General features: G+C 37.6%; 1 protein-coding gene across 1 annotated transcript in view; it reads left to right on the top strand.

Annotated features, from left to right (window-relative positions):
• Window positions 1-21,147, top strand: part of LOC102835101 (chromosome unknown open reading frame, human C15orf41) — a 344,430-nt gene that overhangs the window by 110,306 nt on the left and 212,977 nt on the right. Inside the window, exons 2-4 of the mRNA XM_006831797.1 lie at window positions 8,610-8,655; window positions 9,552-9,616; window positions 18,331-18,391. Of these exons, the coding sequence (XP_006831860.1) occupies window positions 8,610-8,655; window positions 9,552-9,616; window positions 18,331-18,391 (172 nt within the window). The remainder of the gene's footprint in view (window positions 1-8,609; window positions 8,656-9,551; window positions 9,617-18,330; window positions 18,392-21,147) is intronic.

The raw sequence follows: 21,147 nt of genomic DNA, 5'->3' as shown, positions 1-21,147 counted from the left end.
CGATAAAGGCATGAAGTGACTGGCTTACAACGTTTCAAGAGGGAATTTAGTATAGTAGTATGTGGGGGAAGAAAGAATCCCCACTGAATAGTTTTTATCTTGTCTAGATGGGTCTGCTTAAAAAAAGATGGCAATAAGATTCTTATGATTCAATAGTGAGTAATTATTATCATGACTAATTGCAACTGTCACAATTGTAAAGGTAGAAGTTTTGTAACAAAAACAGAGGAGTAGTTAATCTTACAGTCAAGAAACAAAGGATCCTAAAATCATCAAGGGAGAAGAGCACAAGCGGAATGCAAGACCATATCTAAAGATGCAGGACACCAGAGATGGAGGCAGATTGGGAACATGGAGAGAGGGAGCAGCTGAGGACTCTAGAGTCATGGGAAGAGAGGGACTAAGAGCTGGTGGCTAGAAGGCAGACTTGCAGAATGTGCCCTTTGGTGGTGTAAATTATTATATATGCCTTTATTATTAAAAAAAAATAATAATAAAGAGCTAAAGTGAATACAGAGAAATCCTGTTAACTGATGGTACATGGAGGGGTTTATAATCATTGTAATGAAACAAGGTGTATGATTTGTTGAATGTAAAACTGATGATCTACCCTGTAAACTTTCACTCAATCCACAACTAAAACCTGAAAAAGAAAATACGGGGTAAATTGAATTCTATCAAAATTAAAACTTCTGTACTCCAAAAGGTACCATAAAGAAAATGAAAAGGTAAACTATGAACTGAGAGAATGTTAGATGAGGATTTGTTGATGTTAAATGTTATCAAGTCAGTTCCAACTCCTAGTGACCCTGGATAGGCTTTCCAAGGAGTAGCTGGTGAGTTTGAACCATGGTCCTGTGCATTGTCCTGTAGCACCACACCAGATGAAGATGCACAGTTAAAAGTTTAGAACTACTTTGAAATAATTATTTCATAATATCTAGTAATGCTAAAGATTTATATATCAGATTACTCAGAATTCCACTGCGCACCAAGAGATACGTACAGAAATGGTTTTGACAGTACAGTGTTAATAAAGTACTGGAAATAATTCAGGCTTTCATCAACAATAGATAGATGCATGTGACTTCTACTCATAGAATATACCACACTGTGAAACCTGTGGGAGGCAGAGCTCTACAGGACTACCTGGTTTTTTGGCATCTTGAAAGCTTTCTGTCTTGGACAGGGTATGATCACTTTTCTGCCAGTAATTTTAGTGGAAAATATTTGAGTTTTCCTTCTCTGACAGGTTTCTACCTTATATTGCTTCTGGATTTTGCAGGTTTGATGTATTTGATTATAAAACAGAGTACTACCTAGCAATGAAAAGGAATGAAAGGTGCTTGCGTGAAAATGGATGGCTCACAGATGTACTGTTCTATAAAGCAAACCAGATACAAAAGAGTGCACACTATGTGATTCCATTAATGTAAAGTACAGAAACAGGCAGTACTGACCTATAGAGCTTGGTGGTGGTGGTGATGTGCCACAGAGTTGGTTCTGACACACCGCGACCCTGAAAAGGGTTTCCAAGACAACAAATCTTTATGTGAGCAGAAAGCCTCATCTATCTCTCACAGAACAACTGGTAGATTTTAATTGCTGGGAAGCTCCTAGAGCCAGGGAAGATTCGTATCAAGGCACATGAAGATCTCTTAGGAATACTGGGCCTACGGATGTTGAAAGGAGCCAAAGAGCTTTCCTCAGAACCGACAAAGAGAAAGCCTTCCCCTGGAGCCACACTCTGAATTTGGACATCTAGGCTCCTAAATTGTGAGAGATTCAATTTCTGGTTGTTAAAGCCATCCACTTGTGGCCTTCCTGTTGTAGAAATGTAGAGTCCTACATCTGATAACTAAAAATCTCATATATAATAAATTGTTGAACTATACATTTGTTCCATTTTTTAAAATTTTGTATTTTATTTGCAATCAAAATAAATTTTAAAGGAATATGTAATGGCATGGATAAATATTATTATTTTTTGCAATGAAGGCATGTTACAAAAAAGTTTGTTCAGCACACCAATTTTTTTTTTTCTAAACTTTTTACTGGATGTAGGTTTACAGAAAAAAATCAGTTTTCCATCCAATATTAAGTATATGGATGTGCATATATAATACACAAAAGGAGCTCTGAAAGTGTATTAGGTTACGAGCAGAGCCAGGCTACTAATCACAAGGTCAGCAGTTCCAAACTGCAGGAGAAAAGTGAAGCTTTCTGTTCCTGTAAAGGAGACCCTATACAGGGTCACTATGAGTAGGAATCTACTCCATGGGACACCACCACCACCATAGACACAGAAACACACCAACGCACATCAGAACACCAGAATGCTAGCAGTGAATGATGTCTCTGGGTTTTATTCAGAATGTGTAATACTTTTTAAGTAATAAACTCTTCATTAAATATTATTGGAAAAATTTGCATTTGTAAAGAGCATTGTCCTCTGTCAAAATGATTGGAATATTTGTATTTGCCTTGTTTAGATAAGGATTTAAAGGTGCCTTATACAAAGTTTAAAAAAAAAGCAAGAACAATACTCCCAAATTTGAGCAACAAACACCTGCAATGCAGAGATATTACAAACCAATTGTTGTGGTTAACAAAATATATCGTAGTTTCAGAGTATAATGTTAATTATCTAATAATTTTTAATCCTTGGCTGCTTCTTGCAGTCAATATTTTCTTTACATTTCAACACACAAAAAAGAACAGCATTTTTAATGTAGCTAATTAAAGGAAAGCAGCCATTTGACTAAGAAAAAAAGGAATTTTGCCTAAAGCCTTAACATTTGGTCCAACTGCTTGACCTCTCAGTGTCCTCAGTTTCCTATCAAGAATGTAACCATTGCCTGATTTGGAGGTAGTTTGGAGTGTCATGTGATTGTTGGCACACATATATGATTTTACATATGTAGCATCATGTAAATTTTTAAGCAGGAATATTAGTATACATGACTATGCCAAGCCAAATCTTCGGAAATGTTAGGAAGGTAGATTAGCATTGGAATTAAGAGTTTGGGTTCTGGAATTGGGCCTGGATTGTGATTCCCAGCTCTAACTTCCTGTATAACTGAATTTTACTTGACCTGTCTGTCTCCATTCTTCCAAAAGAAAATTTTAAAGGAAGGTTTTATTAATAGTACCTATTCAAAGGGTTGTTGTGAGTGTAAAATAAAGCCTCAGTGTAGTGTTTAACCAGAAAGGAGGAGCTCACATAGATCTTAACTTTTGTGAAAGAATTGGTTTTACCTTCAGTTTACCAGCAAAATTAGCTAAGCCTGGGACAATAACTTAACATTTTTCATATGTATAACACAGCAATGATTTTTAAGAGCTTTTATTTTATAGTTGCTGGCTACCAAACTTAACATTGTCATCTATATTGTTATTTGTGGGGGGATGTTCACTATAACTAGACATCAGATTTAGCCTGCATCTCTGAAATGCAGGTGGAATTGTGAAGAAAAAGGGGGTGACAGGATAGATCAAAATTTCTCTAATTAAAATAAAAAAATGTCTAAATACAAAGGCTTCAAAGAGTTCACAGGAAGATTAAAGTTAATTCACAGAGAATGGAATTTTTTCACAAATTTTTCAAAGCCCTCATGTATTTTTTTTTCTTCTGCCCCGTGCCCCAACTCCAGTCATTTCTCTGAGAATCAGTGATCTCTGAAATTCTTTATTTTTTGCAGGTGTGTTTCTGAAAAAGTAAGTGAAGTTAGTAGCATTGTACTATCTTATGGAATTCCATTTAGGTCTTAAAGGAAAAAGTCCCCATATTTTGGATTTGGAGGGGAGGGGAGGTGGATGCCGATGGTTTTTATAGAAGGGCAGCCAGCTATTTTCATCAGTGACCAACCAGAACTTGGGTTCATTTCCCCCACATAGTCAGTGATTCATTGCACTCTTGTGAAGATTGAGACAGATTGTGCCCTATGCTTTGTAAACGTGGCCTGGTTCATCTCCCTTTCATTGTTTAACTATTTTCTGAACCCCAGAAATAATATTTATTTTGCTCAGATAATTTTGAACCTTGTTCGAGTGTGGATATTAACTTTCGTAAGATTCTGCTTGCTATAGGTCTCTACCTGAGAGTGAAAACTTCATTGCAACTAAGTCTGTGTTGAGTTTTACTCTTAGACTCTATACTCAGTCTACCCTCTGATGTTAATTTCCTCTAAATCCTTCAGGTCACTGAGTATCATAAATGAGTTATTTTGGGGATACTTTGAGCTAAATACTGTCTCAAGAACTGGTCTGTTATCTGTCAATATATTAACATTTGGAGAATTTTGAATGTAGTATAAAGTTAGGGTAAATAGTATCCCTTCAATGTTTAAAATCTGTATGGAGAAATCATACACTGATTTATGATCTTAGGCACATGAGTTGAGTGACACGGTGGTAGAGAAATGACTTTAGGGAAGCCAATGCTAGCACTGCCAGCTGAGAATTAGGAGTGTGGAAAGGGACCTGTCACACCTACTGTCATGATGGGAAACCCTTTTGGTATCAGAGTCCTCCATCCATCATGCATCTCCTCTACCAGAACACAGTGAAACCTGGCAGAATTTTTATTAATTTGTTTTTGAGGTTACAATAAAAGACATTTGTGACTTCTCAGAAGGCATAAAAGCAGTTGACTGTGTCCTCAAGGGCCTGAGCGCTCTCTGTTTTCTGGCTTCAGGTATTCTCTGTGTTGGCTTGGTCCTCAGACCTGTGTCCACATTACTGCAAGACAGCTACTGCAGATCCAGACAGCCTTTGGTCCCAGAACTGGGGCAGTTCACAGAGCTGGTATACAGGACTGCTCACATCCTTTTCGTTTCTCAGACAGCTGAAGGATGAAGAGCTTCATCTGGAAGGGTGCATGGAAACGAACAAAAGCAAAACTATTTTTTGAAGAGGATTTAATAATACATCTTGTGCATTGGGTATAAATTAAGTGACCACATTTTTTAATGTTGTTGTTGTTATGTGCTGTCGAGTCGGTTCTGACCCATAGCGACCCTGCACATGGTTTCCGAGGGTGTAAATCTTTACAGGAGTAGAATGCCTCATCTTTCTCCCGCGGAGCAGCTGGTAGTTTCGAACCGCTGACCTTAAGGTTCGCAGCCCGATTCGTAACCACTACGCTAGCATCATAAATGCCAAGTGATGCATGTAACTTTTAAAACAAATACAGTCTTGAAATAGGTAAGAATTAGGGATATGGCTTAAGTTAACTAGTTCTCAAAAAAATATATGGGTATTTGACTGTTCAGTATACACCCTTTGGGTTTTTGTGTGCTGAAAGTTTCCTCTGATACAACTCCTGTCTGTCGGATTTATTTTTTGTTTTTAATAGCTTATTCTCTAAGTCCATTACCTCCGGGCATTGTAGCTACTTAATGAATACTGTTGGATAATAGACTGTGATGCTCAAGATAGTTACACAGAATAGCCCCCTCTCACCCCTTCCTGTTGTGGTACTGTAGGATAAGCAGTAGACTGCTAACTGCAAGGTCAGTGGTTCAAACCCACCAGCAGTCCCTTAGAAGCCCTATACAGGGTCGCTGTGAGTTGAAACCGACTTGACAGCCCACAACAACAACAACCCCCTCCTGAGCTGGAAACTATATTCCTAGTAAACCTAGTAAATGTTGAGTTACTTTTGTGGACTTTAACAAAAATGAGCCAAATACTGAGGAAGCGTGCAGTGAGAGGATGAGGAGAGGGCAGAGATGGTGAGTTGTTGAGAATGCTAACCTTGATAGCATATGACTCTGCTCCCCTCCTCACCTACCCTTTTCAGCATTAACATATTGGAAGAAAGTAACAAATAACATACACTGGCATCAGTTTCTCGATTGCACCAAAACTACGGTCCTACTCCTTATGGTCTGAGTTTCATTCAGAAAATTACCTGTAAGGTTAGCACATTACAGGTACAGATATAGGAACAGATAGTTGGGTGGCAGACTTTATAACAAAAGACATTTAGTTCTCTACAACTTTGTGTGGTCAACCAAACCCAACGCATTTAGGATCCAAGACTGACTTTCTCTAAACTGTTTTCTCCTTGTAGCTCTAGCAAGTTCAGCGTTAGAATTCTCATCTTCCACGCAGGCGGTCTGGGCTCGGTTTCTGACCCAGGCACCACCTGCACAGTTACCTCTTTGCAGACAGTGGAGGTATGTGTGCTGCAGATAATGAAAAGTGGAGTTGCTAGGCTAAGATGGACCAGGAATAAAGACATGGGGATTTACTCCTGAAAATCAGCCTGCACAAACGCTCTGGATCAACAGTCTGATCCACAACCTGGCATGACAATAACACAGGGCACGACAGTGTTTTAATTCCACATGGAATTGCTGTAAGTCAGGTGCCAGTTTGATAGAAAACATCAACCACTGACACACATTGGAATTTTCTCAGAATTCCAGTAGTTTGAGAAAGTAGCTTGTTGCATAGGTTGTATCTTGTGTTTTAGCTCAATAGAATCTAAGCAGTGTAAAGACATTTTCCTGGCTAAAGACATTATCTCATTCTTAGTTTATACAGTACTCTCAACTCCTGATCGACTTCTCGTCTGAACTCTATTTCTGGACTTATTTCCTTCCCCACCTGTCTTAGTCTTCCCATTCTGGGCACCTCCAACTGCACTTCTGTCTTAGTTTATTTTCATTAGTTGTTGGTCACTAACTTGCTTATTGTAAACATATTTATTTCCATCATAATCTTTGGTAGACAGAGGCAGACGCTTTGTCTACCATCCAGTGGTTAAGAATATGAATATATTTTGGTTACAGTGAGGAGGGGTCAATTTATTAGATATAAATATCTAACACTGGTTTATTCAGTAGTTTGCCAACACTTGAGATTCATTTAGCCTTTTTTTTTTTTTTTTTTTGCATGAGTTGGCCATCAGCAACTCTACTCATATTGGTGTATTTGTATGTGAAATTGAGGCAAACAAGGTATAACAGGAAGTTTTTATGTATACATAAGTGTTTTTCAGTTTTAAAGGCAATTTTACAAAATTGGATTATGTTTTTGTTGTTAGGTGCCATTGAGTCAGTTCCCACTTACAGTAACCTGAGGAACAACAGAATAAAACACTGCCTGGTTCTGCACCTTCCTCACAATTGTTTTTACATTTGAGTCCATGGCTGCTGCCAATGTGCCAATCCATCTCATTGGGGGTCTTCCTCTTTTTTGCTGACCCTCAACTTTACCAAACATGATGTCCTCCTTCAGGGTCTGGTTCCTCCTGGTGACATATCTGAAGTAAGAGAGACAAAGTCTCACAATCCTAACTTCTAAGTAGCACTCTAGCTGTAATTCTTCCAAGACAGATTTGTTTGTTCTTCTGGCAAGCTATGGTATGAATTTATAAGTATCATATCTTAGTACTTTTGAGAAATTTAAATAGTCCTTTGGTAATGTATCACCTTTCCTTAGTATTAATTATCAATTTATATATCTGTGTATCCATCTACCCAGCCCTCTATATGCTTGGTTTATTGACCCCTTTGTGATCTGTTAAAAGTGGGAAAGGATTAGAAGCCAATCTATGATGTAATGTTGAGGATGACAACACCATGATGTTTAGTAAAGAAGTGTGATGGCGTCATTGCTTTTATTTCCCAGACCCTAAGTTCCCTCTGCTAAGCTGAAGAGTTTTCATTCATGAAAATAAAATCAAGTAATTAATTACTCACAGTACTTTGGTGTGCTATAAAAGTCTAATTATTTGAACTGTAATTTGTTCAAATAGCATCTGGTAGAAAAATATCAGACCTAATGAATTGTTTTCAAGATGTGATAAGGTAGATCTATCAGCAGAGAACAATTAAAAGGAGTAGCAGGGGTATATTGATTGCTTTTGAGAAGGGGGAAATGTTCTCCATTTCTAAATGTTAGCGACTGAGAGAGCAAAATTCCCATTGGGAAGAATGTTTTGCAGGTTGCTTCGCTGCCAGGTGTTTGACATTGAGTGTAGTCTTAGACGAATGAAGCTTATGGCAATCCTTGGGACTGACGGACTCCAAGGACCTCAACATCCTACCGTGAAAGCTGTTATTTTCAAAGCAGGCCAGGTTCAGTGGGATCATTCCTGTAGTCTCTGTGCTACTTGTGGTGAAGATGAAGACCAATCCTCCCCCGCCTCGCTACAAAAGAGGCTACCTGACTGCTAACAGAATAAATTTCAGTGGTGACAATGAGTGAACTGCATGTTCTCAACTGTTCATGGGCTTTAACTCTCTCACTTACTAGCAAAATAAACATTGCAGTTACTTTCTTTTCTCTTGGTGCCTTGTAACACCCTTGCTTGCTGCAGATATGACTTATAACCATTCTAAATTTAGAAAAGAAATCCAAATAATATGATAGTTTGCTTTAAGACTACCCATATTTTCCCTTTCCCTTTTTCTCTCTCCTTGACCTAGCAGCAGGAAGCCTTTGTTTGAGGTGTTCATCTGGAACAACTTTTCCACACTTGTTTTCATGTTCTGTTAGATTACAGGGCAGCAGGCCTACCTTTGAAGCTCCTTTCTCTTTTGTTTCTTTGCCGTGCACTCCAGTAATTAACTTTGTCCTTCTTTTATTTGTTCCAGTCAATCGCAGGCCACTCTGCTGAGCATCTTCTCCCAGGAGTACCAGGTTAGAAGTTTTCTCCTTTGTGAGGGTTGACAGGTGCCTAATTGAATGATGAATGTCCCTTTATTTCTTTGTAATTGAACTGCCAGCTCTCTGATTGGGTTGGAGGATGTTCTCCTTTCCACATCAAGCACCGCCTGCGTCTCCGTGGAGGCCTGCCAAGCCTACCCATCCATCTGTCTAATAACATCTAGCCTTTGCTTATTTGGTGGACCTGTAATAAATTATGCTAAACCATTATTATTCTGACAATAATAATTTCCCTGTGTTGCGTGGTTCCATGTGCTAAATGTTTGCTGACTTGCACTGTCAGTGCCGCTTTCCATTGCTGACAGAGATGATGATAAATGACCATTGCTGGAGTGGCAGAAGGCAAGAGAGGCAGAAAATGGAGTCATTTATCATGAGATGACAGGTGTCAGTCAAGTGGCAAGTCTCTATGGAATTACTTTTTGTAGTTTTCAAATAAGTTGTTTTTAAGCAATGTTCTTCCCGCTTAAAAATGGCAATTGGATTGTAAAACTAGAGTGCAGAGGACTTAGATGGAATTGGATTGAGGGAAAATTAATACAAAGGTTGAAGAAGGGAACAAGTTTTTCTTTGCCCTCCGCAACCCTAAGCAAACTTATTTAGATTCAATTACTGTGACCCTGTTGGCTTTTACATATATGCTGTGCCTCGTGGTACAGTCTGCAGACGTACCAGCCAAGCGATAGGGATGACAATGAGTAGGTTCATAAGAGTTGGTGGGGAATTAAAAGACCAGCAGCCCCTCAAATTCTCAAGCTGTGATTGGATTTTCCCTTTATGCAGAACATTGGGGTCAAGAAATAGGTCCTTTTTTGTTCTTGAACCTGATGTGAGATATAACATAAAGATCTTTTTTTGTTTTGTTTCAGAAGCATATTAAAAGAACACATGCCAAACATCATACTTTGGAAGCGATTGAAAGTTATTACCAGAGGTATGACCTGCCTCCCCACTAGAGGGTATCACAGTACCTATTAATTATAATAATAATTATGAATAAATTAAGTTATAAATTAATGTTCTATATAATAACTGACGATACTATGTTTTAAGTATGTTAGTTAAGACTTCAAGTATTTTTTAATGGTTTTTCAAATGCTTTGTTTTAGCTATGCGAAAGATGTGGTGAGACAATTTCGACTGTGTATGCATGCGTGTGTACATACTATGTAAGAAATAGTTGCAATATGATGAAATTTCATTTGTCACTTGAAAAATGTTTGTTGTTAAGTGCTATTGAGTTGATTCTGGGGAGCAGCTGGTAGGTTTGAACTGCCAAGCTTGTGGTTCAAACCAGTCATGCGGTCCAGTGCTTACTGTGTAGCACCACACCATATTCTGAAAAGAATCTGTTGAATACTAAATCAACAGTATAATATCCAGGAAAACATTTTGTATTTTAATTATTAATATTTTAATATTTTTAATTTCACCCTAATTCATTATGGTCTTTAGTCTCTTGTTCTGAAAAAGAATCTTTAAAATAGTCTGTTTTGTTTTTTAATTCTCAAATTTATTTTTGTAATGTTGTTGTTGTCAAGTGCCATTCAGTCAGTTCTAGATCATAGTGAGGAGCGGCTCATGAGTTTGAACTGCTGACCTTGTGGTTCAAACTGAACAATTTATAATGGTAAATGGTAATGACTTACATTGTTGCTAAATGCCAGTGAGTCCATTCTGACTCCTTGACATCCTTTTTAGGGTTTCTGAGGAGCAGCTGGTGGGTTTGAACTGCAAACCTTGTGGTTAACAGTTTAGCTCTTATCCAACAAGCACCCTGTGAATTAACTTCTTAAATATTTCAGGGACATATAGGTGGGTCCTACAGAAGAATCTGTTTGAAATATGCTCATAAATTATTACACTTAAATTTGATATATAAGGCCTATTTGTGTAAGAATGCCACACCACCGAATATAGATGAGTAATTTTTACACACAAAAATTTCATGAATGAAATAATGTTATGGATAAAATATTGTTGTCATTGCTCTCTAGATTCCTTTTCATTGAGAAGTGTTTATTGAAAAGCCAGGAAAGTAGATTTTTTTTTAAAAAATCTACCATAATGTATTAAAATGATATGATCTATTTTGAGAAGCTGCATCTGTTACAAATGGAGTCCTGATGTGGTGCTATAGGATAAGCACTGGACTGCAAGGTTGATTTGAACTTCAAGGTGTTAGTTCAAACCTATCAGCCACGCCTCTTTACAAGGTCACCATGAGTCAGAACCGACTCAGTGGCACTTAACAACAATGCACCTCATTACCATTTACCATTACAAATTGTAACAACAAAAACAACATCTGTTACAAATAGATACACAACCACACTCTCACTAACTGCATGACCATGCTCACACATATATACACTTACATAATTTTATGTCTAAGAGAGTTCTTCTCTAAACAAAATTTTGTAAAGAATTGATTCATCCAAAAAGTATAATCTCCTTGGAGAAATCAATATTTAAATTAAACTCATAGCCCAAATTATATATATAATATTAAGAATGGCTCATGAAGTGCTCAAAATCAACAACTGCTTTGGCATTCAGATCTTCAAAAGAAAGACACTAGAAAGTTACATGTTGTTGAATGCCCCCAATCCTGTTCCAACTCACAGGGACCCTGTATAGGGTTTCTGAAGAGTGGCTGGTGAGTTAGAACTGCAGACCTTGCGGTTAGAAGTCCAGTGTTTATCCTACACCACACCAGGACTCCAGAAAGTTATTTACATGTAAGAAATATGTTCTTGTAAATAGCATCATTTTAGGCCAATATATAAAAGTATGATTCTGTGTCCAAATTTTAAAACCATGTTTCCAAAAAAAGGAAAAGAGTATTTTAGAAGAAAGTGTACTTTTTTCCTAGAATTGTGAGACCCACTTAGTGACACTAGCCTCTGATAGTCATTTCCTCTCTGTAAAAAGACAGTTTAAATCTGATCATTTCTAAGATCTCTAGGTGCTGCTTCAAAAATTTTAATGCTCATCTCATTAAAATTACATTTGATTGCTGGGTATGACCATGTTGGTATCGAGTTATTTGGATAGTTTAGGCTATACATGAAAATCTTTTCTTAAAGTCTAGTTACTCTGTGATGATGAACAGTTGAGTGGATAATAACGAAAACCTGGACATGCATTTGTATTTCTGTAAGTCTATTTGCATATGACATAAACTGTTTCACATATATGAAATAAGCTATTTAAGTATGAGGAGTCCTGGTGTGGTGCTGTGAGATAATCCCTGGACTGTAAGGTCTGTTTGAACCACAAGGTCAGTGGTTGAAACTCACCAGTTGCTCCTGGTAAACCTTATACAGGGTCCCTCTGAGTTGGAACTGACTCAACAACACCTAACAACAACAAAACAACATTTATATATGAGAGTCTCAATTATTCTGCTTAGTTACCACATTTGAAATGAAAATATGAAATCAGACTGGAATGGACGGACTTAGAAGAAAGCAGTCTAGCCTGGAGTCTGTGTTGGGTGCAGGCCAGTTTGTCACCAGTTCACCCCTTGATTGACTTCATCACCTCTTGTTCTAAATGTAAAGGCCAAATCGTCCGCCTGTTCTCTAAGGGAAATGGCCATATGCAATTTTTGTTTCTTTGATTTCTATCTGATTAGAATAAAGACAAATTGTATTATATCAACAGATACTGATAACTTGACATTGTTAGTAGTAATATCTTTACTTTTATTCTTATTGTAAAAATGATACCAATATTGAAAGTCAAGCATGTTTATACTGGTATTTACAAGGAATGTATGATTTCCCATACTTGTGCCACCCTGATAACCACTTGGGTATTTTACATTCTATTACTTTTTTCAACCCATTTTTATACAGAAGAGTTCATACTTTATGTATATTTGTGAATTTTGAATTTTATACTTGGAAAAATGTGACCTAATGTTTTGTAGGAAACATTTTATAAACATTCTATTGATTGCATTACTTCATCATATAAAGCACTGTGATTCATAAATTATCCTTTTAGAACATTTCCAATGTTCTGTTGTAAATAGTAATTGTGATAAACATCTTTGTGCAGAAATCTTTGCCTTTTAGATTCATTTCTTAATATTTCTATATTGGTAATGACTGTTGCCAACAATGTCAACATTTGAAAAATTATTACATGTTGCTAAATTACAGTCTAGAAAGATCCTACTGGTTATATTCCTCCTAGCAACATAAGACCATTCTTTTGTCTCTGCATTCTCGCGAGCTTTGAAATGATCTCAATTAAGAATTCAGAGTCAGTATTTAAAATCATGTGATCCACAGTGTTATTCATCATGGTTAACTGAGATATAGCAATGGAAATGTTTTCTCAGGCTTCTGAATTATTTAGAAAATGTCTTCAGTTCTTTACATTGTGTAAAGATGAGCAGAGCTTGAGTCTTCATTTTGAAAACAACTCTATTATTTCATGCTGTCCATTTATTGCCCATTTATTACCAAACTGGAAACATTCTTGGGTACATTTGTTTAAATCGGTGACTGTGTTAATGCACACACACAAACACACCCAAATTATTCTGATTTTCATGTCCTTGTAAGTTGGAACTGACTCAATGATGCTTAACAACAACAACTACAGCAAAATTTCGACATTCTCTCCCATCTCTTCCCTTCTCCCTGTCTATTGTTGTTAAGTGCCATCAAGTTGGTTCTGACTCATAGTAACCCTGTATAAGGTTTCCAAGGAAAGGCTGGTGTCTTTGAACCACTGACCAGTATTTATCCTACAGGATTCCCTTTCCTGTCTGTAGGACCAGCTTTCTGTCTATAAAACCATCCTTATTAGCTTCAGGGAAGCAGATCAATTACATATCATTTAGATGCTTACATGTAGAAAAGGTTGGTTCAAATATTTTGGACCTTATATGATAAAATAAAACTATCTGCGAATTTTAACTTTTTAAAATTTTATTTTAACATAGCACCTTTTACTTCCCACTCACTATGTCCCAAATCCTATTCTAGAACTGGAAATATAAAAGTAAGACTGAGTGCCTACCATCAACTGCTCTGTTTAGTGGGAAAAGAGCCAGGCACATAAATCTAGAAACTGTAATAAGAGAAGGACTAGCAGAGGTATGGCTATACAGAATACTGTGAGAGTTCCAACAATCAGCAACGTGGACTGTGGAGGACAACTTGAAGAAGAGCAGTCTAGAAATAAGGGTTTCCTTGTTTAGTGAGTTAAGGGAGTGGAGGGCATTCCAAGCTGAGAGAAAGTGTGGTCAGTGGCAGAGTGGTGATCTGGAACAGCTGTGGACGTTCCTGTGCCAGACAAAGAGAACAAATGGAGCCCAGCAAGCGAAGCCTGAAAAGGTAGGCAGGTGCTGAAGGATCATGTTCAAAGGAGTAGGATTCTGTTTTTGTTTTGTAACTAGGCAATGTCTACCCAATGGTGATCTGACTTTCATTTTTGAAAGATAATTCTGTGGCAGTATGAACGGATGAATGGGTCAACTGGGCAATTGAGCCCTTCGCACTAGATAAACCTATTAAGTCAGCTCAGGGAGAGCTGGTGTCACTGGAAGTGGGTTGGGTTCCAGAGATATTCGAAAGAGAATCCATGAACCTGCTGTTCAGATGTAAGTTTATGTAGAAATTTTGGTAGGCTTTCCAGGCTTGTCACTGCAGTTATTGTGAAAATATTAAAGACAAAATAACATTACCTTATGCTTGAAATGAATGCCTATTATTTTAACCTCAGGTGGGAATGGACCTTTCACATTGAAAAAACCCTATAAACTTGGACCTTCTCCAAGAACTTTAGGGATGATTTTGCGTACAGGATATAAATTGATTATTTCTCCCATGGTAAAGCAAGAGGATTATATATGGTGGTGGTGGTGGTGATTGTGTGCCATCAAGTCAGTTCCAACTCATAGAGACCCTGTATAGGGTTTCTGAGGCTGTAAATCTTTACAATAGTAGAAAGCCTCATCTTTTTTCCATGAAGCTGGTAGATTCAAACTGTTGATCTTTTGATTAGCAGTACAACTCATAACCCACTACATTTCCAAGACTCCTTAGAGGATGATTTATAGCTTCTGTAAAAAAGAGTTAATGGTAAATTGGCCTCATGAATGGAGTCCAAGTCACCTTAATGTAGTGTTCAGGATGACATTCTTATGTCCTGATTACAACTCCGATCTCTGCTAAAGATCGGTTAGATGAAGTTTCAGCAGTCCTTTGAGTAGCTCAAAAGACTACAGTGAAAAGTACTGTCCTGTAAACCTGCAAGGTTTTCTGCAAAGATTTCTGATTACGTCCTTACTGGATGCTTTCTGTAGTTCACCTCTTTTTGATTGCATACCTGAACATTTAAATAAGACCTGAGTTATCAACTTGATGTGAGGGACAATTAAGTTTTCTCAAAGGGACAAGTACAACTGTAAATTGATTTTAATTTCCCCCCCCTCCTAACACTCTGATGTGTCATAGGAAACAGTTGTGCAGCAATGTGGGCACTTTATCAGCTCAGGTGCACGTGTCTCCTGTTCAACATCTCACTAGACTTTGAGGAGTCAGTATTTTCTAAGCTTCACTGCTTACCAGCTTTGTTTACCAGTGTCCTGGGGTTTCATTTCTCTATATGACCAACTGGGAAACTTTACCAACCTCACAACTGGGAGTTTTCAGTAATCTATACGTAAATGCCTATTAAGCATCTAAATGACAGTGAATGTGAAAAGGCTTTGAAGCTCTTATAGTCTTTATAGAGTGTTGTTGCTCAGTGCCATTGAGTTGGTTTTGACCCATAGTGGCCCTGTGTAGGGTTTCCAAGGAGCAGCTGGTGAGCTTGAACCACCGACCTTGCAGTTCAAATGGCTTTGCAGTCTGATGCATTAACCCACAGCACCACACAGGACTGTGACTTTATAGATGTAGGGGGCTAATTATGATGATTTGACCAAATCCTGTTAATTTGTAATTGAGAAGAGTGCTCCATTATTGGATAATGATTGATAGACCATTCATGAAACACTGTAGCTCTGAAAACATCAGTTCTGGGATACAAAAAGTGCTCTTGCATCTTTCATGATTTCCAGTCAGCTCTCACCATGCTCTACTCTGGCCACACTGTGGCCCTTACTGGTCCTTGGCCAACCCTGGCACAGATCTCTTGCTGGGAATGGTGGCATGGCCCTTCCTTTCATGGAGGCTGATACTCAAGGGTCACTTCCTCAAAGAGCAGCTTCCTGACCAACCCATCTAAGTTTATTTTTTTATTGCAGCATGTATCATTATATATTTCTTTATATTTTTATTATCTTGTCTCCCCACTGTAATAATACATGGGTACCTTCATAAGTTTTTGGGAAATAGCATGAAAAGAGAATGTAAGTTTCCCACGAACTTCTGGATAGCAGGCCCCAGGGGTGTTTAGTTTGCTGCTGCTTCCTCAGAACCTGAATGAATATTGGGGAGATAAATGAATGTTAATTAGATATGAAGTTGTAAAGCCATTATAATATCAGTATGGGCTTACACATCTTGACCCAGAACCCGAATTCTTAATAAATGTGCACCAATGATTGTGATCGCACAGCAGGATGAAGTTTCTTGACTGAACAGATTGGTTTCTCCTTGATCAGACCTATCAGTATAGTAGAAATGGTTGTGAAAGTTCACTTGAGGTTCTTAGCTGACCATTTCCCAGGGAACCTGCTCTAAAGCCCACTTGCTTTGTGTTTTCACTTGCTTCTGGAGATACTTACTTCCCACTTAAGTTTCCAAACAAAATACTCAAGGAGTCCGTAATGTTGCAAATGAAGTGTTTAGGATTGCTTTGTAACTATAATTGTCCTAAAATTGCTCCTACCTCATAATCTTTTACCTCAATTTACTCACAGGGATATTCCACATCTAGCAAGTATAATTATGAAATAATAAGTTAGTATTTGCTCTTGTCAGTTATATATGGAAGACCACATATACCTCAATTTACTCACAGGGATATTCCACATCTAGCAAGTATAATTATGAAATAATAAGTTGGTATTTGCCTTTGTCAGTTATATGGAAGACCGTATATGTTAAACTTATCTTTTACTTTCACATCCTGAATTTACTCACTCCAACAATATACTGTAGAGAAATATCCATACTTCATTTTTTTTTACTCCAACATGGCTTTTTAAAATTAGTGAATTACTGATATATTAACGGAAATAATAAGCCTGCATACACATTATATAAAGGAGCTCTGGTAGCGTAGTGGTTACGAATTGGTCTGTGAACCACAAGGTCAGCAGTTCGAAACTACCAGCTGTTCCGTGGGAGAAAGATGAGGCTTTCTGCTCCCGTAAAGATGTACAGCCTTGGAAACCCTGTACAGGGTCGCTATGCATTGGAACTGACTCCATGGCACAGAACCACCACCACCACACTTTATATAATCACCCACTATAAGGCAAGACCGGTACTTCTTGTTGTTGAGTGCTGTTGAGTCAGTTCCAACTCATAGTGACCCTGTATAGGGTTTCCGAGGAACAGCTGGTGGGTTTGAACCACTGACCTTGCAGCTTAAGCTGACCCTGTAGTCTAGTGCATTATCCTGCAGCACCACACTGGGACTGCAAGACCAGTACAATTAAAATTCTTCTACCTCATAAGGGCATTCATCCTTCCTGTAAATGATGGGAGGGGTTTGAGATAGCCAAGTATATAGACAAATACTAGTCTATTCTTAGTGATCGAGAGATGCACTGAGATTGTATTCAAGGGACACTTAACTTCCTCTTGGGTTGTGGTGGAGAGGAAAAGGTACTATCTAACCTGAATCATGAGTTATCCAGGAGAGTGGTAAGAGTAAAGGGCAATCAATAAGTATAAATGAAGCTGCAGGCAGAGTAGGTAGGAACCAGATTATGAAGACCTATGTAAATTGATCTAATATAAATGTGGGGCCTGTGAAGTGTTTTAAGGAGGAAAATGATACATTCAACTTTTGTGTGTGTGTTGTTGTTGTTTTTTAATCACCCCCGTTTTTACGTTGAGGATTTGCCAAGGTAGGAGGAAGGTTTTTATTTCTTCTTTTCTGTTTTTTTATGGGGTTAAGGGGCAGGGAAAGCTGGAGGCTTTTTGAAATCCAAGAGAGAGAAGATAGCTTTTATTACCTGTCAAAGGTGTGCTGACCCACTGATGACAAGTCCGTCCCCCTTTTTTTCTTAATAAAGTGTCAGTTAGTCCTATGAAGCAAAGATAGACAAAATGAAGAGATGGGGCATGATTTCATTTGAAGTGAAAGACTCAACTTCCCTTTCCACACAATGGCTGCCTTTTGCATCCACAAAGCCAGGGCAGGGTTGTATGCCTAGTTGTTTAGAAATCCCCTCTGGGTTCACTTCACCTGTGAGGAAGTGAAAATATAGGAAGCCCATGTGCTCGTACTTCCTGCCCCCAACTTCATTAAGTGTGTTACCAGTGGTTGAGGTAAGTTGGGTTTCTTATTCTTTTCCTTTCTATGCTTTCCTATGGCAGTAGCATCCTTTAACTAGAGTTGAGTGTGGCATTTGCCCAAGAGAAACATGTACACACAGGGGAGGCTGACATGTCTATGCTGGCCTTTTCTTGTCACTGCATTACTACTTGGCTTTGTCTTCTCTAGGTACCTGAATGGAGTGGTGAAAAATGGAGCTGCCCCAGTGCTCCTGGAGCTGGCCAATGAGGTAATGTTATTGTTGTTATTTTATTTAAGCCTGTGGAAAACCTAAGGGGCCTATCTAGAGTACATTTGCTTGGAGTTGTAATTAACCTTTAAAAAAAAAAGGAAAAGATTTTGAGTTGCAGTAGACTTTTAAATTGCTCCCTGGTTTCTTTGTACTTTTAATAATTAGACTAAGAACTTTATGTATTAATAAATCAGTTAACATAATTAGTCTCCTTCTTTAAACGCAAATGGCATAAACAGCTTCTTAGTGTCTTATTCTGTGGAAAATTTCAATCAAACAGCTCAGGACATGCTCTTCTTAGGCTGTGTTGTCTTAATTTAGTCTGAGAAATACCTTTGTCAAATACAGAGATGTGTGCTAACAAAATCGACACTATTATAACAGCGAAGAGAGAGTTTAGATATTTAGAGATGTGACATTTGCTTGAATCATTTTTTTGTTATTTAGCAAACTTTTATTATAATGAAGCATACATGCCCTGTAGAAAAGTCTCTTTCTTACCATGAAGAAGCACAGCATTCTTATTAACACCGAGTATAAGGTGACTTATTGAACTTATTTGTTAACCCTGATCTCCTTCTATTTGGGGAAACAAATAATGGCCGTACATTTAAAAAAGGAAACCCTAAAGAGTTCTCATGAATGCAGAAGCTGTAAAAAGTTCATAATAGTTGCAGAGACCATACTGAAAAAATAAAATATTTAATTCCTAAACTTTAAAATATTTATCCACTGTAATAAGAGCAATACAATATTTAGTCTGGCTTGGAACTGCTTATGCAAACCTCATAGGGATGAGATGAAATGTACACTGTTTTTGTGTTGCATTATAATGGAAAACATAGAAGCAAGGCAGAAAATGTGTGTTTGCATTAAAGATGACTCGGTACTGTGAGCATTAAGTGTTGCAGTAGCAGCAAGTTCTACATGTTATATTAGCAAGGAAGGATGGCTTCCCTCACAGCTTCTGTCTGCTGTACACCACTGCAGTCAGCAAATGAGCAATTACCTATCAGTTACTAGAAGGTTTTAATGGTCTGGGCAATGTCTACACAATCTGATAGGATAGTTAACATATAGAATGGATTTCTCTCCTCCTCCTAGCAAAACGTGTGCTGTATTTTTTTTTTTCTTCCCTTACCTATTTCTGGAACAGAGCTGGGTGGTTTTTAAATGTCTCCAGATTTGTTTGTTATGAGTTGCTACTTGAGGCATCTGAGCTTAAGCTGGGAAGTTAGCTCCTGCCCATGAAAAAGAGGAGTAAGCTAATAGCATTTTAGATGCAGCATCTAGAAAGAACAAGATGCAAATACATGCTGATTTTTGTATAGATGATGATATTGTTAAAACATGTTTTACAAAGTAGCAACTTATATATTCATTTGAATTTTTAATGAATATATCTGTTGGGCTAAGCTAATTCAACTGACCTCAACTTCCATCTTAGAGTAATATGGAAAATTGTTAACCCAGCCAACACATTTTCTCCTACGTCAATAAACCTGTTACTGTGGCCTGAATATACAGCAGCATTTAGCCACACACACACAAAAAGTCACTATTTAACTATGCTCCCACCCCCCTGTTTACAGATTGATTCAGAGAGGATACCACTTTCTCAAAGATTATTAATGCATTAGGGAAATTTGGGGATGGCTGTTACCAGATTATGGCTTCTAAACAATCAAGTTCCCATTTTTATATGATAGTTAATACTTAAATGACATGCGCTTGCATCTGGTGACAATTCATGTGACGGTAATACTTTATGAGTCAATATATATTTAATCAGTATAAACTGTAAAAATTGATGAGAAATATATAGCGTAGGTATATTACAGCAGCTCTGTTAAACAAGAGCCCTGCATTATTGTTGATTTGGAGGTGGGGTGGGGTTAGTAGCTATGTGTGGCCATCATTAAGTTTAGGAATGTCTTCATACTAATTTTCCTGTTTCAGTGCTAAAAATGAACATTTTAAGAGATCTCATTTTGTTAGCAATAATAAAATCAGTCATTCTGTTCTTTCCACACAAATATTTTCAAGTGAGATTTGAAGCACTATGAATTTTACTTACATGCTAAATTCTGACATGAAGCATGATGGTCCTATTTCAGAGAAAGATGGACACATGATTAATATGAAAATTAGGGAGATGCAAGTACCTGAACTAATAAGGTAGTCCTTATTCAGGCTGGACTACCTTCAGTAATTTCACCATTTTTCATATGTCAGCTCTGATGTGGGTTACTAGGAATAAGCAGCTTCGTGGAAAGCATTTCTTTCTACTTGGGGAATTTAAGGGCATCCAAGTACATACATATTTGAAAAAACCGTTCATACAAATGAAGCCAGCCTTTTTGTCTAGTTACTAAATCAAGATAAAATTTTGGTATGAATATGGGACTTGAAAACCTGTCAAGAAAAAATTCATGGTGATAATATATGAGGAACATTTGCTATTTTATACCTAAGATAAAAAGGCTTGTTTTTAGGGAAGCAGTATTGTTTTCTAAAATAGGAAGGAAGGAAAATAGTTACTATCTGGTGAAATTAAATCAATGGTAAATAAAAGCTCTGAGAACCAAAGAGAAGACAATATACTTCCAAAAGAATAGGCACATTTTCAATGAATCAACTAACTGTTAGACTGAATAATCCTTGTTGTCTGTTTGATCTTTTATAAAAAAAGTTACCTTCCTGGGTTCTGTATTAACTACATTTATAAGGTAACATTTCAGAGTAAGCCTAAG

This window comes from Chrysochloris asiatica, unplaced genomic scaffold, assembly GCF_000296735.1.
Source record: "Chrysochloris asiatica unplaced genomic scaffold, ChrAsi1.0 scaffold00004, whole genome shotgun sequence".
NCBI classification, from domain to species: Eukaryota; Metazoa; Chordata; class Mammalia; order Afrosoricida; family Chrysochloridae; genus Chrysochloris; species Chrysochloris asiatica.
This window is presented reverse-complemented; position numbering and strand designations above follow the sequence as displayed.